The sequence below is a fragment of the Camellia sinensis genome, chromosome 2 (assembly GCF_055761805.1).
Source record: "Camellia sinensis isolate YWXY chromosome 2, ASM5576180v1, whole genome shotgun sequence".
Classification (NCBI taxonomy): Eukaryota; Viridiplantae; Streptophyta; class Magnoliopsida; order Ericales; family Theaceae; genus Camellia; species Camellia sinensis.
Window position 1 is genome coordinate 185,369,995 of NC_138962.1, and position 18,353 is coordinate 185,388,347.

The following is an 18,353-nucleotide window of genomic DNA, read 5'->3' on the forward strand; positions in this document are numbered from 1 at the left end:
ACATTTTAGAAGTAAAACAACTTGAGGTTGGTCGCATTCCATGGTCTTGGAATAGCTTTGTCGTCCAGGTCCTCCAGATGATATGCCCCTTTTCCAGTAAGGCGAGTAATCTTATATGGCCCTTCCCAATTTGCGTCCCATTTTCCTTCTCCTAGGACTAAAGTGTTGGCTATTACCATCCTCAAGACCTAGTCCCCAACTTTGAACAAGTGCGGATGCACGATTTTATTGTATTTCTTGGAGAGCTCTTGTTGGTAGGCTGCAATGTGAATTAGCGTCCTTTCTCTTTTTTCTTCAGCAAGGTCTAATCCTAAGACAATAGCTTCACTGTTCATATCTGGCTCAAAGTTTTTCGAGTGAATGGTCAGTATGCCAATTTCCAATGGTATGACGACCTCCATGCTATGAGCCAAGGCAAAAGGAGTTTCTCCGGTGGGACGCCTTGGAGTAGTCCGATATGCCTAGAGCACGTTGGGGAGTTCTTCAGTCCATCTTTCTTTAGCCTTCTCAAGCCGCTTCTTCAGTCCATCCAAAATAGTCTTGTTTGAAGTTTCAGCTTGCCCATTTGACTAAGGGTAGGCCGGTGTAAAATTGTAGAATTTGATCTTCAACTCCTCGTAAAATCCTCTAAATAGTTTCCCATCAAATTGTGTGTCGTTATCCGAGATGAGAACCTTTGGGGCACCAAATTGTGTAATGACATTCTGCTAGATGAACTTCTTCATGTCTTTTTCCTTAATGGTCACCAATGGCTCGACTTCCACCCATTTGGTGAAGTAGTTAGTGGTTGTTATGAAAAATTTACGAGCCCAGAGCCGTTAGAAGAGGTCCAAAAATATCTAACCCCCAAAGGGCAAACAGCCAAGGACTTGTCAAAGGGAGCAACTCTCTGGCCGATTGGTGAATTTGATGTGCAAATTTTTGACATTTTTCACATTTTCTCAGATATTTCTATGCATCGGCCTGTATGCACTGCCACCAATACCCTTGCGAAATTGCTTGGTATGCCAGCAATCTTCTCTCAATGTGGCTTCCACATATGCCTTCATGAATTTCAAAGAAAAAAGATTCGGCCTTGCTAGGATGAACACATTTTAGATATGGCCCCGTGAAGGACTTTTTGTATAAGGCGTTAGATAGAGAGAGCCAAAACCGCTCTAACTTGGCCCTTATCTTGTTGGTCTCCTTCTTCTCAATGAGCAAGATTCGATCTTTATGGAACATTATCAGGGGATCCATCCAAGATGGTCCTAACTCGATGCAGAGGACTTTGATCTCCTTAAGTTCTTCAATGCTTGGTCGTGGCAAAAATTCAATCATCAAGGGATTGGGAAAAGTGCTTTGCATGGAAGCTAATCCAGCCAACTCATCCGCTTGGCTATTCTCTTCATGACCAATTTGCTCCATTCTAATTGTGGCAAATTTTTTAATCTCTGCACATACCAATGCTTGATACTTGGCCATCTTTTCATCTTTAGCTTCATATTCTCCAGATACTTGGTTGACGACAAGTTTGGAGTCGGTGAACACCATTAGTTCGGTTGCCTTCATCTGTAAGGCACTTTTTAAGCCGGCTAAAAGAGCTTCATACTCTGCTTTATTGTTTGATGCTGGAAATCCAAGTGTGATGGCATGCTCAATGGTGAGTCTATCCGGTGACATTAACACAACTTCTAGCCCGGTGCCGTGTTTTTTCGAGGCTCCATCAACAAAGAGTTTTCATATTTCACCAATGAATAACTTCCAACAGTCAGATAGATTTTGAGATTTTTGTAACTCCAAGGCTTAGGCTTTTTGCACATGCAGCTTCTCTACCTACTCTTCCATTTCAGTGCTTGGAAGGTCGATCATTTTTCCTGGGATCTTTTCACTAGTGTCTTGACCTTCTACCCCTTGTACTCCTTCCTCCCGTAGGGCGACATTTGCTTCAACTGATAGCCTGACCGGACTGAGGGGTATGCTCCAAAATGAAAGCCGCTGGCCGTGCTAAATTCGCACTAGCCATTCCAACTTGATCTGTTTCATATGCCAAATCTATCGGGTAGACAAGGTGAGTGCCTAGGGAAAATTCTGCCACAAAGTCAGTGAGGGTTTGCGCCTTGATCGTCGTCTGCGGTTGGAATTTGATGTCATACTGCCCCAGCTCTACTGCCCACTTCAATATTCTACCAGAAAAGTCCGCTTTCTCAAATAGCACCTTCAGTAGAAACTCGGTCAGTACCACTATTATGTAGGTGTGGAAATAATGCGCTAGCTTTCTGGAAGCCACCATGAGAGTTAAAGCCAACTTTTCCAATGGAAAATATTTTGACTCAGCAGCGGGCAATGTTTTGCTGAGTAAAAAATGAGGAGATGTTGTATTCCCTCGGCTCAAACAAGCACTGCGCTCACCGCGTGTTGAGAAACGGCCAAATAGAGATATAGCTCTTCTTTAGGCTTAGAGGTGACCAATACAGATGGCAATTTGAACCTGAACCGATGGGGACCTGGCCCTCAACCCCGATTAGAACGGTTTTTCCTTGAAAAATACCTTTGATGGGCCGAGGATGGTATTCGAAAATGAATCTCTAATAATTTTTGGGTTGGTGACTGTGATAGGTTCCTCCGGCCCGGCCCCGTCCTCGTCCCTGTCCCCATTTCCGTCCTGAATTGAAATTACTATTATACCCCTCTATATATATATGTGTGTTTCTCTAGGGATTTTAGAAGTTAACTTAGCTAATAATATTAGTTGTGCATGCTACTTTGCAAAATTCACAAGTGGTGTTTTTTTTTTTTTTTAAAGCAAAAAACAGGTGTTGTTTGGATGTTGTTGTTTTTTTGTTTGTTTGTTTGTTTTATTTTTTTATTTATTTTTATTTTTTTTGTGGTGTGGGTTTTTTGTATCTTGTTTGTCATGTTGTTGTTGTTTGGATATTTATGTTTGAACATTGTTAGATTATACTTTTATATATTTTATTTTTATTTGCCTAAAAAAAATGAGATATGCAAAATTCAAAAAAAAAAAAGGGTTGGGGATTTTTCGGGGTCAAGGAAACCCAATCCCCGTTAGGGAGCGGGAATGGGGGGTGATGGGTTCCCTGCCCTGGATCAGGATCGGGGGCGGGGACAGGGAATTTTATACCTTTGGGGATCTGGGACGGGGAGTGTAATCCCTGGCCTCGCCTCGACCCGTTGCCATTCCTAGTGACCAAGATTGGGGTGAAAGATAAATATGTCTTCAAGCCGATCAAGGCTCGGTTGCATTCTTCATCCCAAAAGAATTTAGATTTTAAATTCTAGAAGAAGGGCCTGTAGCGATCTGATGATCGACTGATGAACCTATTCAGTGCAGTTGCCATTCCGGCAAGATGTTGCACGTCTTTCGTTGAATTCGGCCGTTTCAGCTCTTGTATTGCCTTTATTTGAGAGGGGTCAGCCCCTATTCCCCAATTTGTAACCAAAAATCTCAAAAATTTCCCTGTCCCTACGCCGAAATCACACTTGGAAGCATTCAAGTGCAATTTGTGGCGCTTGAATATGGCAAACATTTCAGCCAGGTCGGCGAGGTGTTGGGATTCGTTCTTGCTCTTCACGACCATATCGTCAATATAGGCTTCCATAGTACGACCAAGTAAAGGGGCGAACATTTTGGTCGCGATTCTTTGGAAGGTTGCTCTAGGATTCTTCAGGCCAAAAGGCGTGACCTTATAGCAGTACAAGCTTCTCGGTGTGGTGAAAGATGTGATCTCTCGACCTGGTTCATACATGGCTATTTGGTGGTAACTGCGGTATGCATCAAGGAAACTAAATCTTTGGTGACCAGTGGTAAGGTCCACCCGTTGGTCAATTCTTGGGAGTGGAAAGCTGTTCTTGGGGCAAGCTCGGTTGACTGTTTTGTAGTCGACGCATACTTCCCACTTCTCATTCTTTTTCAACACCACCACCACCGTGTTAGAGATCCGTTTAGGGTATTGCACCTCTTCAATTTTCCCAGCCTCCAATAAGTTCTTGACCTCCTCTACCACCACCTTGGCATGGTGCAAGGCTAAGCACCGAGTTCTTTGTATAATAGGTTGAGCGTTCGAGAAGACAGTGAATTGATGGCAAATGAAGTTCGGATTGACACTAGGCATATCTTAAGGCACCAAGCAAAGACTTCAATGTTGGAGACCAAAAAGTGTACATATTCTATCCGCTCGACGTTGGATAATAATGAACCTAAGAGAAAGAATTTGCTCGGATCGTTCTCATCAATACGAACCTCCATCAAGTCTTCCACTGATTTCTCCTCTGCCTTTCTTCCTACATCTTCCAAGACCTCTTTTCCTTCCAACCCCTCTATCAGTTGAACAAAGCCCTTAGCAGCTTGGCTGTCATTTACTGCGACAAAGCATTGTTTGAAAATTACTTGGTCCCCCCAAATCTCTTCAATTTGCCCGATCGAGGCAGAAAAACACATTACTTGGTGGTAAGTTGAAGCCACTACTTGCATGGCTTATAGCCAACCTCTACCCAAGATCAAGTTGTAAGTCGATGGAACCTTCAGTACCTTGAACTCCACTTGTTTCATGACTGGCCCCACTTTGACCGACAATATGATCTTTCCGATTGGCTATTCTGGTTGTGAGTTTACGCCAACCAAAAGAGAAGTTGTTGGGGCTAAGTCTTTGTCCTCCGACTTCATTTGCTTGAATGCATCATAATACATGATCTCGACTGAACTCCCCTAGTCGATCAAAATTCTTTTGATGTCAAAATCCTTGACACGAAGAGTTATAACTAAGGCGTAGTTGTGAGGGGCTTGAATTCTCTCCAAGTCTTTGTCTGAAAAAGTCATGATGCCTTGCACCTCGGTCTTCCCCTTCTTTACGGCAGGTTGAACTGATAACACTTCTCTCATGTATTCGGCCTTTTTAATCATTCTTTTGAGCTCGCATACTCGCGTTGGCTCAATGATTCCTTGCATGACATTGATAACTCCCTAGGGTGCGACATCCAGGACGGCTAGCCCATTTGGCTCGGCTCACCCTTGAGGAGTTGCCCTCATGCCGCCATCTATGTACTGGTCTAAGTGCCCCGCTGCAACCAATTCTTCTAAATGTTGTTTCAACAGCACGCAGTCCTCTATGTGGTGCCCCCTTTCTTCATGATAAGTGCAGTAATATCTCGAGTTGAAACCCCTCTGAGCATCTCCCAATTTTGTTGGCCACCAAACATACGGCTCGCCTCGAATTTCATTGAGGATGCAATAAATTGGAATTTTAAAGACAGTGGTAATGTCGGTCTGTGCCTTCAACTTTCTTTTGGCATCCTCCTCCTTATTGCGAGGAGTGTTAGCCCGGTCATTTCCATAACCCTTGTTTTTTGTCATTGCGACCATCACTGAGGTATTGTTCATTTGTTTGGTTATTGGGGCGATTATCCTCCTGTCCTACCGAGTTGACTTTTTCATCCATGTGTTTGTCCACTACCATCGAATTTGTCTTCTTGGTGGTCGCGGCGGCATCATCCTCAGCTCAGATGTACTCGTTAATCCTCTACATCAATGATTCCATAGTTGTGGGCTGGTGCATTGTAAATGAGTCCCGCAGTCTATGTCCGACTGGAAGTCCTCGCTTGTATTGGGCGATTGCCAAGTTCGTAAGGCAATCAAGGATCTCATTATAAATCTCCCAATATTTGGCATTGTATGCCTTCAACAAACTGCCCGATTTCATCTTAACACCTAGGAAGTGATCGACATCCTTCGGTGTTCTAGTGTTGGTCTTGAATCTTGTGATGAATGCTTCCGCAAGTTACTGTCAACCCTCGGCACTTCCCTCCGGCAGCCTTTCGAACCATTTCAGGCGCAACTCCCCTAAGCTCACCGAAAAGATGAGTCACATTAGGGCATTGTTACATCTATGCCCCTCTATCACCTGTCGATAATAACTAACGTGCATGTACGGGTCCGTCTTGCTATCGTATAACGTGAACTTAGGTTGATGGAAGCAGATGGGGGAGTGGTGTGCTCTCAATCTCAGAGAAAAGTGAGGTGGCAGTAACCTTGCCGAGTCTCTGTCCACCGGCGCGTGAATCACCATTCTAGGTGGTGGCATGGCTACTTCTTTACTAGAATGAACTCTAGGATTTAGGCTCCGTAGCGCTGGCACTCTCTAGGATTCTCTATGGCGTGCACACTCCTCCAGGACGTCCCTCAGATCCTCCGATCGGGCAGAGTAAGAATATCTCGACGTCGTAGAAGAACGTGAAGGGCAATAGCTGATATCTCGTGTGTATGATCTCTCTGCCAATAGGACGAAATTGTTAGCTCTATAGCTTCTGGTAATGGAGAGAGAAAGTGTCCCTCGCCTATTCTGACTGCCTGAGCGATGGGGTTGGGTGCGCTCATTGTGGTTTCCTGCTCCAACAACACCCTTCCCTTTGATCTGCCGCTTCAACGCCTCTATCTCAGCTGCCATCTTCCGAATTGTGGCATCCTAGTCTCACAGTTTATGCTCCAGGTGCCGAGTGTGAGAGTATTTTCATCGCCGTCACTCTTCAAGACTCTACGAACGTCTAGTACTCCTCGCGCGCTTGTCTCGCGCGTCTCTGGGTAGTTCTCTAAAGGAAGTCTCTAGACTTGTCATGGTCAGAACGGCAGGTAGGACGTTGTGCCTCCGAACTGACTCTGGATTGATGCTGTCAACGACGGACAACGAAGCTTCATCGTTGTTTGCCATGGAAAGTGATCAGAAAAGCTTGGAGGACAAGATTTTGTCTGTTAGAACTTCCCACAGACGGCGCCAATTATACGGGGAGAAAATATTCATCGCCTTCTGTACCCCTTGCTCCCAAGCTCGTCTTGCTCCAATAGGACTCTGTCTTACTGCAAACAAACAAGGATGAGCTACCCGGTGGGTGGGTTGCCAGAAAACCCCTCCGACAATCAAATTAGCTTTCTTAGAGAAGAAGAGAGAATACAAATCACTATAGAGAGAGAGTGGCTAAAAGTTGCTTACCCTCTGAGTCTGCTCGCGCCTTCTTTTTTAGGCTGGCCATGCAACCCCAGATTGTGTATGCACTACCTTTGTCGTCCTTTGTTGCACGCGTGGTTGTACTGCCCTCTCCATTCCTCACACGTGTACACGTGAATATTGCCAAATAGTATTGGCTAAACCACCAAACGGTATTGACGCATGCCCAGAGCAGATTCCTCTTCATTGGTCCACGTGGAGTACCTAACCATGCTATTACTTTGGTTACACCAAAGTAAGACTTTATACATCCCAGTGCCAAGCTAAGCCATATTGGCCTTCGAGTCGGAGCCGCGCTCAGTCAACACTTTGGTGGCATTCTCTCAGGCCGGTCAATTATGGGTGCGCAGGCCGTTATCTTTGCCATATAATGTAGCCATAGTGCACTGCCCGTTCCCCGGGTCTGCCCTACGCCAAGCCTAATGTGGTCGAACTCGTAGCCCTGCCATGGATTCTACAACCGTGATGCCTAAAGATAGCTCGGCCCAACACCAAACTCCATGTTGTTTTAGCTTGGCCAAATGTTGAGTATAAATCCCCCTCTCAATTGCTCCTTAATTCCATCTGTGTGGAGTGTGATTAGGATTATCTTTCTTGGCCGAGCTATCAAATTTGTTTGGTTCTTGAGACTTGTGTGCCCATTGTTTAGTCATCCATCAATCAACCGTACTTACAACCCGTTATATCAGTGCCACATGGTGCTCCCCCAATGGACTCATACAGGCTTCCAGCCGTCATCACGTTCTCCAAAAATTTGAAAATTGGCGCCTCTTCGCCTCTCGTTCATAAATACATACTAACCTCCTCCCTTCTCTTATACTGTTCATCTTCCTCAACGAAACTCTTCAAAACCCTAAAGCTCTTGAGCTCCTATCGTCACCGTCATCACCATTCGTGTCGTTTCCCAATCTGAGGGTGCATTTTCCATCATATCGGACATCGCACTGAAGATTCAACCGTTTATATCTTGATTTGGCATATAAATCTGGTGAGTTCTTTACACTTTTACTCATCTTCTTACATTATTCTTCGTGTTCTTCATTTTCTCCATTTTGGGACTGTTTAACCCTTGTAAATATGCTTTCTTTAGGATGAAGCTGGTAGACGTTTATAGAAAATAGGCAAACTGAAACCAAAATACATAGAGGGTAAGCCCCTCGCTTTTCCAAGTTTTAATACATAACTTTGAATTTAGGATGAACAATATAAATTCTAGATAAAACCGAGCAAGAGTTTGACTTTTGATCCATAAATAAGATCAAACCGGGCTAAAAACATGTTTGTGGGGCCCTTTAAGTGATTTGAACCGCACTAGAAACTTGCAGGAACATCGGACCAAGATAGATGCCAAATGTTTAGGACTAAAGCCCAAAACTGGCCTAACACTCCAGGCTCTATAACCGAGCAACAAACAAGCTTCGACATTGAAAGTCGAGCAAAATTTTTATAGTTGTGCACTTGTTCCCATGCTAACACTTGCCCTTGATTTGTAATAATGCAGACTGAACTAGAACCGACCAGGCACACATCATTGGGAATTGGTGACACTCGCAAACCGAGCAACCATACATAGGAACTGCTCTGACCGACCAAAAAAATCAATTATAATTAGTAGACAAAATAAAATTGGGATAAATGGGCAAATATCGATTTATGGTCAGTTCGCCTAGGGCTATAACCGAGTTCCACAAGGAGTTCAGCATCCCTGACGACGTCCAATTTGAGCTAGCCAAGAAAGGAGATACAAATTGGGGTAAATTGGATGCATGCCCCTTCACCCCATGAGGTAATTTAAACTAACTTTCTTTGAGATTTGGGGAGAAAAAAAAAATGCGTCAACTTCTATAAGTTTAATATAATTACACTTAAAAGTTTATAAGAATTTAAACCATCGAAAACTTGTATCACTTTTCATCAGTATATCACTACTATAATATTGCCATCTTTTTTACTTAAAAAAATATACCTTGCCTTTATTTATCCTTATATGTATATGTCATTTTCACGAGTTCCACCCGTTTTAATTTTAAAAGTTGACGTAATTTGTAAAGTTTGTTTTATATATATATATATATATATATTTAAATTCAAAAGTAACCAATGTAATTTACCCAATTTTGATGTAGTAACGTTAGAAACTCACATTTTAAGATCACAAATTTACCTACAATTTCACCCACAATGATGTAACAAAGAAGGTAGGCTTTATATAATTGAGCGTGTAACTAATCAAAAATTGACACCTAACATACTTCTTCAGCATAGGTCAAATTGTGAGAACTTTTTGTGAATCTCAAACATTTTCCAATTTTGATGCCACCAACACCAAGTAATGGAGAGCCTTTGAAATTTTGCACTAAGTTCGTAGTCATGTCACAAATAAATTTGAATCATTTATTTATGTGGAGACTATGTAAAACCCATATAAAGAAAAAATTCAATTTTTTTTTTTTTTTAATGATTGTCATGGGTAATTCTATTTACACCTACCACCTTTCAATTTTTTTTTTTTTATTTATTACAAATTTATCCCTTAATTAAATTATTCTTTTGGACAAGATTCTAACCCTAATTTGTAAGTACATAACACCAACCACCGCCCCCACCTACAGCTCACCTCCAACTCCAGCTTCGGCACCAAACCCTTCCCAGCCACCGATGCCAGTCATAAAATGCACAAGATGAATTGAAGGTGGGAACCATGAATCTATTCACCGAATTTAATAGCTACAACATGTGCTCCGAAATCAAAGAGAGACGCAAGAAATGGAATCGATATCCACTGTTTGATTGAGCTAGAGAAACTTTTAACTTCAAATTGCATAGAGTACAGGAAGAATGAAATAGCATCAAACGGCATCATCCTATCTTCACGCAGAATAATCATCTAGAGAAGCAACAAAATGTAGCAAACTATCATTATACATGGATATAAAATATGCAAATCCTGGAAGTTTGGCACAACAATAGAATAGATAAATTCTCTGTTATTGCAATTTTAAATGTTTGAACAAATAGCAATTGTGGGCCAAAAACAAAGAGAATGTAGTGGCAGTTTTTAAGAATCCATTTGCCCAACACATTTGCTCCTCTAACTTGGTTTTGCACTTTTCTCTTCTCATCAAGAGACCTAACCACACACCGATGTCACCCCACATCTAGGGGAAAAGGTCTAACAGGACTAGATCCCACAACAATTACCCAAAAATAAATCAAATGCAACAAAAATAAAAGAATTAAAAAACTACACAAACAGAACTCCAATTATTTCCATTCCATCCCTTAACAGGGATAAAATTTTGTACCAACACCCAAAATCAAAAGCAAGAAAGAACTAGAACACTTGTTTTTAAGGATAGTGTAAGCAAATGAAATAGGATTGAAACTCAAATCAGAGGAATTCGCTAATATTAACTATCCAATGGATGGTTATAGATTTACTCAATTGCAAGAAATCAAGATTCAATCTTATCAGCTTCTTTATTTGGAATCTCTAGCTTGAACTCCTCTTCTAGAGCCATTACAATCTACATATTGTCTAAGCTATCCAATCCCAAATCTTCATGAAAATGGACATCAGGTGTCACCTGCAAATAAAGGCAGAACAAATTGTAATTCCAAATCCAATAATAACTCTCCATGCGACAAGTGGAGCCAGAGATATATGAGAATCCCATGCTAGACATAATTATGTAATGCTGACATTGAAATTTGCTGATGAAAAGAATTGCATTATAAATTTGACGTTCAATTAAGTCAAGGAAAAATTAAATTCCAAAAATCTGAGGTCTAAAATAATTTTGTTAATATGGAGCCTTCTAGTTTTATCTAGGACTTCTTTTTATGAAATTATAAAGCATCTTTATAGTTCTATTGTTCACTGCCAACACTTCTATGTTGTTTTCTCTAATTCACAGTGGTTGCCTTTAGTGAAATCTACAACACTACTATACAAAAATAAGAATTTAAATAAATAAATAAATAAAATAAAATAAATTCAAAACTATAATGCAGGATAATTTTGGGGGGGAATGTTGGACAACAGTCACATGACTCACATTGCTGAAACAGGCTCAAATAATACTATAACAGTTGAACACAGATGTTCACAAATTAAAAAGAGACCAAACAAAACCACAATCAATTAGGATAAATTGAAAACCAATTACAATTATATCTGTCATTCATATGCTACGAAAAGCGCAAAAAAACTAATTTCCAATGCTATGTAAACTGTAAAGGACAATAGCCTTCTACAAACCAAATGCATTGCAGTAAGTAGCATAAACAAATGCTCAAGTTATTTATCTGATTGAGTGACGAATTGACCTAGTGCTGATTGTTCAGTTCTTGTTGTCTAAATCCTTCGATAGAAACCAAACTCTCTACATAGTGAAAAGCTCCGAACAGAACTCCATGGATTGGAATATCTTTAGTCTCTCCATTTCGGGGGTTGTACACGAATATCCTTTCCCATGCATCTGCTACGATAATCTCACCATTCTTCGTGCATTGCAACACGCAAAATCGTTCAACACCGAAAACCGGTCCAATCACAAATTTCTTACACCAATTGCTCTCACCGCCACAATGATCCTCTATCATCCACACATCAAAAAATGGGTTGCCAGGACAACACACAACCACAGCAGCATTATCTTTCCAATCCAGTGGACAGAAGTCCCGATGTAGAACCGAGAAAAATCGATCCCCGGCAACATGACAAAGGCCTCATTTTGAACATCAAACCATGTGAAGCAAATACAATGATTTGAAGGAGTTGGGAGCAACCAATAGGGAGCTCCATTGACAATCACCTCACAAGACAATTTGTGGCTATAAAATCGCAAATCCATCACCTGAATCTCTCTCCAACAATCAGAAATTCCAGAGTAAACCTCGACTCGGGTCTGTAAATTGAAAGAAACTATCCTGATGACCTTGTAATCACTGGAAGAAGTAGTAGAATGGAATCGGAATCCGAACCCGTGAGAGAGGTGAAAAAATCCAGGAGGAATTTGGATGGTGGGAGAGGGGAGAGATTTGAAGAGTTTGGTAGCGGGGTTCCAGAGGAGGAGGATGATGCGTCGATGGCAATGGAGTGGATGGTTCGAGAGACAGAGACAGAGACAGAGGAGGCCATTGATGGAGCCGATTATGTGTAGATTGCGAGTGTGGTTGGAAAAGGGGTTTACCAGATTGATAGGGTTTTGAGACGATGAGGGTGATTGTAACAGAGAGAGGGAGGTGGTGGTGCGGTGTGTGAAGGTGAAAATGGTGGCGGTGGTGATGGGGGTGCGGTGGTGGAGGAGGTGGGAGGAGATGAATGTAGGGTTAGAGATGAGTTGGCGGAAGGTTTTGCATACGCACCTGAATCGAAGGAGAGATTTGACAGGGAGACGATTGAGAATGTCGAAGATGATGTCCATGGGGAGATAGAGATTGTAGTCAGAAGACGATGACATTATTGCATCATCGGTTTTCTCTGTATTTCTTTCTTGATTCGCCATTGTTGCTTCTTTCCAAGACTGGGAATACAGAGAGAAGAGAGAGGAAGGGTTTTCAGAGAGGTTTTACACACAAGATCAAGAAATGTGTAGAGACAGACCCCAACTAACTCCAGATAAAGTGGGTTCGTTAGAGCAGTTTGTATGTATACTGTAGTGCACCAAAGACAAGTTATTGGTCGTTGTTGGCACCGTTACGTGTATCCTAACAGTTGTGATTGGTGTATCACGTAACAAAATATAAATTTTCTACACAGAAAAAAAATTATTAGTTGGCCCTGTGGCATTACATAATCATATCTCTGACTAATCATAAATTTTCGTATTTCTCCATGTTTTTCAATTATCTAATTCAAAATAATGAGTCATACTTTTTTCACCAGTCACAATGTATGTGAAGCACCACATGACGCTTCCTTAGACCAACCATATAGAAAAATTATTGATTTATCATACAATGTCACGTGACTATATTTAAGACCAATCACAAATTTTTGTATCTCATATTTTTTAATTGTTTAAAACAATACCATAAATTTTACATTCTCTATTAATCCTAATATATACATATCAAACGTCACGTGACATTGTTCCAAAACTACTCAATTTCACTGTCACCTAAGCAAGTCGGGGCCACCACTAAATGGGGCTGTTGTTTCTTCTTGTTAACCAACGAACAAAAGCGGTTTAAGTTAAGCAACTACCTATATCGTTGATTGGTTGAGTTTTGAATTTATTTATTTATTTTATTTTATTTGTAAAAAACTGGGTTTGACAATCTAAAAATTATAAAAATATTTTTAAAAATTATAAAAATTTATTTTAATTCAAAAAACAAAAATAAAAAATATATTTTAAAATAATAAGAATTTTTATTTTTCCATTTTTTTGCTAATTAGTTTTTGATTTCTTTATGAAAATAAATTTGAAAATAAACATTAAGAACTCAATCAAATAATGTGTGAATTGCTCATCTGTCTAATATTAGTGATAGGTGCAGTCACTGAGCGTGCATAAATTTATATTGAATAAATTATAAATATATCGTTTAAGGTATACTTAAAATATAAATTATCTCATGTAATTTAGAAAATTAAAAATATTCCTTTATAAGAATTTTTTAGTAAACATAACTAATTAGAAAAATGAAATTTGTAATTATTTTCCTATATAATAAAATTATTTGAATTATTAATTAAAATATATTTTTAATATTATTAAAAAACTGTTAGTAATTAATTTAATAAATTATTAATAAAAGAAATAATTTGTTATGAATTTAAAAACATGAAGGAAACTGATTGGAGTAGAGACCCCCAACCAAATGGAGTTCAGATAAAGTGGGTGCAGTGCAGTTTGAGTGTGTAGTGCACCATAATGACAGTGAATGACTGAATGCCATATTCACTGTCACCTAAGCAAGTGGGGGCCACTGCTAATTGGGGCTGCTGTCTGTTTCTTCTCTTTTGACCAACGAACAAAAGGTAATAAGCAAATATATTAAAAAATATTTTTAGTTTTTAAAATAGTTAATAATATAAAATATTATATCAAATTTATAATTATTTTATTTTTTTCTCGTAAATATCACATCTAATTATAAAAAAAAAAGTTCAACAATCTTTCTGAACATAAAAATTTTAACCTATTAAAATAGTCAAAAACTTAAATAGCTTACTAAAATAGTCAACTTCTCAAACAATGCTATTGTTTTGTTTCACTTTTCCAAGATTTACTTTTCAAAAAATTAAAATTTTTATTTTTCATTTCTTTATTATTTTTACTTATTTTTTTTAATATTTTAAGAAATTTTTTTAATTTATAAATACACTTGACATAAATATATTTAAAAAATATAATATTTGTAAATAAAATTTAAAAAATTCAATAAATACCAAAAATACAAAAAAAAAATGAAAATTTAGTACATTTTCATATTCTTGTGTATTTAGTGATTTTTTAAAATATTTTTTTACAATTTTTTTAGAGACATCAAGTAAAGTGCATCTAAAAAAGTTTTTAAAGAAATGTTTAAAATTTAAAAATATTCACTAAAAAAAAAGAAGAAAAAAACTTAATTTCAAAAAAATTTAAACCAATTTTTTTTTTTTTTTGTAAAATGGGTTTGACAAAATTAAATATTAAAAATATTTTTAAAAATTATAAATTTGATTTTAACTCAAAAAATAAAAATATATTTTAAAACAGTAAGTATTGTTTTTTTAAGGAAAAAAATTTAAAAATAAAATTTAAAAACTCAATCAAATAACATGTAAATTCCTCATCTATCTATACATACATACATACATGCATATGTATCTATATATAGAAGAACCGCTTAGCTACTTGAGGTTCGTATTTTCTTTCTGACTTTACCCTTTTATTTTGAATAATTTACTAATAGTGGCCTATATGTTGTGTGAAAGTTTTTTTTTTTAACTACGCAAACATTTTTGGTCAATTATGCAGCATGTTTTTTTCGTAATTACGCAAAGATTCTTGATCAATTATGAAACAAATTTTTCTATAATTATGCAAACATTGTTGGTCAATTATGAAATATAAATCTTTTATCTTTTAATAAATTATAAATACACTCATAAGGTTAGTTTAAAATATGAATCGGTCCTATAATACTAGAAATTACAACTATCGTTTATTGTAAATTGTAATTTAATGCAATATTCAGGAAAAAGAAACTGTCTATGCAATAATTAATTATCAAAATTGTTTATTTAAAAATATTTCTCATACGTTAAAAACAGTTAATTGATTTAATGGTTTATTTATTAAAAAAATGATTAACTAAAAAATATTTTTCATATCTTTAAAAATTGTTAATTTATTTAATGATTTATTTATTAATAAAATTAGTCATTTGTTATGCGAGTATAATTTATGTAATAATAAAATTAGTCATTTGTATATATAAGTATTTTCTTCTACTTTTTTATTAGTTCAATAAATTATCTTAGTAGTTTTTTTTAGATGGGAGAATTATCTTAGTATTTCTTTTATATTTATCTGTTGAGAAAAGTTATACACTATAATTTTTTTATATATATATATTCAGAAGAAATATTAAAGAATTATAAATTCACCTAAAATGATATGATAATAGAATTAGAATCTACATTATTGGTATATAACAAAACAAAAAATGATACATATAGTATATAATTCTATCATATATTTAATGATTTGTTCTATTTAATTTTATAGAATAATATTTTAATTTTTAAAAATTTATCAAAATACAAAATTTAAATATACTATAATAATAGTACGCGCCTTTCAATGAGTGCACACGCTAAGTATGCACAAATTAATATTTAAAATAGGCAGTCAGTAAATGAAAAATATGAGTTGATTTTACAATGCTACTTTTGAAAAAAAGATTAATCGGTGAAAATCATACAGTTATGAGACCATATGTTATTTAATTAAAGATTTAATTTTTTTATTTTTTTATTTTTTTTTTTGGTGATAGAAACAAGAGTTGAAAAGTTGCCGAAATTTCACAAAGAAAATTGGCCAAAAACTTCTTAGAAAGTCAATGATGGCTGGTGCAACAAGGTGAACAGATATGTTACATTACACAAATATATGACACGTGTATAGATAGATGACATGTATAAAAGGTAATATTTGAACACGTGACATTTGGGAAGACCAATATCGTTTTGGCCCAAAAAGATTTAAGTTTAAACATATTGACCCAAAAAATTTCACAAATGAACCTATGGACTAAGTACCTTTTGAGAAAAAAAAAAAACAAAAACAAAAAAATACTAACTGTGCCACACAATTTTGGTCTCCCAAACTTCTTATGAAATTTAGATAACTATTAATCACTTTTTAAAATCAATCCATATTTCTCATCCCACAATTGTCCAAAAATTTAAATATAAAATTGGATGAGATGTCACTGTTGCATTGAATGAATTTTTTTTTTTTTGTTGGTCCATATCTTGGGTAAAAGGTCCCAACAGGACTAGATTCCACAACAATTCCCCAAAAAATAAATCAATTCAACAAAAATAAGAGGATTATAAAAATCATACCAAATCAAACCAAATTTTATATCCCATCAAATGAGATCGGTTATATGAATCATGCTTCTCTACTCAACTCTATCAAAGGCCATTTGATTAATCAAATTAAAGAGATTCGTATCTCTATTTACACTAACCCACGTCAATCTCAATCTGTCCCTTCTCCTAATACTTCCTTCTACCGTCACTGTATTGCATCTCCTCATTACTGCCTCTATTGGTCTTCCTTGTATATGACTAAACCATTTCAATCTATTCTCCCACATCTAATCTTATATCAGTACTACTTTTACCCATTCACGAATATACTCATTCCTAACTCTGTCTTTTCTAGTCTTGCTACACATTTATCTTACCATTCTCATCTCAGCAACATTCATCTTATCTACATATTATTTCTTAGTTGCCTAACATTTTGTCCCATACAACGTTGCTAGTCTAATAATCATTTTATATAACTTTCCTTTTAATCTAGTGGGTATTCGTTTATCACACAATATCACAAACGCATTCCTTCACTTAAACCGCCTCACTCTAATTCTATGGACCATGTCTGCTCTAATCTCTCCAGCCGTTGTGATAATCGATCTTAAATAACGAAAAAAAGTTCAATCTTAGGTAGTTCTTGGTTCTCAATATTTACTTCTCCTCTGTTTCCATTGCTACTATTACTAAAATTACACTCCATGTACTCTGTCTTAGTTCTACTTATCATAAATCCTTTAGATTCAAGTGTTTCTCTTCAAATCTCCAACTTATTGTTAACTCCTTCTCTAGTCTCATCCACTAACACGATGTCATCTAAAAAAAGCATTCACTATAGTACATCATCTTGAATATTACTAGTCAACTCATCTATAACTAAAGCAAAAAGATAAGAACTTAAAGTTAATCCTTATTGTAACCCCAAAGTAATTGAAAATTTACTTGTATCTCCAGTCGGCGATCTAATAGTGGTCACCATACCTTTATACATGTCCCTAATCATCAATATAGCATTTTACCACCCCTTTCTTTTCTAACACCCACCAGATTATATCTTGAGACACTCTATCATATGCTTTCTCAAGATCGATAAAAACCATATGAATATCTCTTTCATTCTCTCTATACTTCTCTATTACTCTCCTCAAAAGATAGATCGTTTCTATTGTTGACCTATAGGGCATAAATCCAAATTGATTCTTTAACACTTCTGTTATATCTCGTAATTGACGCTTCATTACTCTCTCCCACACTTTCATTATATGCCACATTAGCTTGATTTATCTATAGTTGTTGCAATTATAGACATTTCCTTTATTTTTTATAGATTGGCACTAAAATACTCTTCCTCCACTCTTGTAGCATTTTCCTTATTAACAAAATCTTACTAAATAACCTAATCAACCAAGTAACCCCTTACCCAAACATTTCCAAGCTTCAATAGGGATACCATCGAGTTCTAAAACCTTATTCAATTTCATCTTCTTAAGTTTAATCTCCACTTCAAAGTTTTTAATCATATAATAAAACCTGTAGTCTTAGGTTTTCGTATTACTGCTACTTCCTCCCCTTTTGACCTTTCTCCATGTTTCGTATTTAACAACTTCTCAAAATAGTTCTTTTACCTCTTCTTAATCTCTTCATCATTCACCAACACCTTAGAGTCCTCACTCTTGATGCACTTCACTTGATAAAAATATTTTATTTTCCTCTCTTATCTCAGTAAGTTTGTATATTCTCTTCTTCCTCTCCTTACAATCTAATCTAGTATATAGGTCATCATAGGCTTTCAACTTAGCCTTTCTCAC

The 18,353-nt window shown here is 36.9% G+C and overlaps 2 protein-coding genes across 2 annotated transcripts; both read right to left on the reverse strand.

Annotated features, from left to right (window-relative positions):
- Nucleotides 1–951: 951 nt before the first annotated feature.
- On the reverse strand, nucleotides 952–2,272 carry LOC145819299 (uncharacterized). Its single transcript, XM_082913276.1, has 2 exons — nucleotides 1,945–2,272; nucleotides 952–1,700 (listed from the first exon to the last, which is right to left on the reverse strand). The coding sequence occupies exons 1-2, from the start codon at nucleotides 2,270–2,272 to the stop codon at nucleotides 952–954; spliced, it is 1,077 nt and encodes a 358-aa protein (XP_082769402.1).
- Nucleotides 2,273–10,525: 8,253 nt separating this feature from the next.
- On the reverse strand, nucleotides 10,526–12,508 carry LOC145819300 (F-box/kelch-repeat protein At3g23880-like). The gene is made up of 3 exons (XM_082913277.1): nucleotides 11,764–12,508; nucleotides 11,376–11,656; nucleotides 10,526–10,585 (listed from the first exon to the last, which is right to left on the reverse strand). The coding sequence occupies exons 1-3, from the start codon at nucleotides 12,506–12,508 to the stop codon at nucleotides 10,526–10,528; spliced, it is 1,086 nt and encodes a 361-aa protein (XP_082769403.1).
- Nucleotides 12,509–18,353: the final 5,845 nt, after the last annotated feature.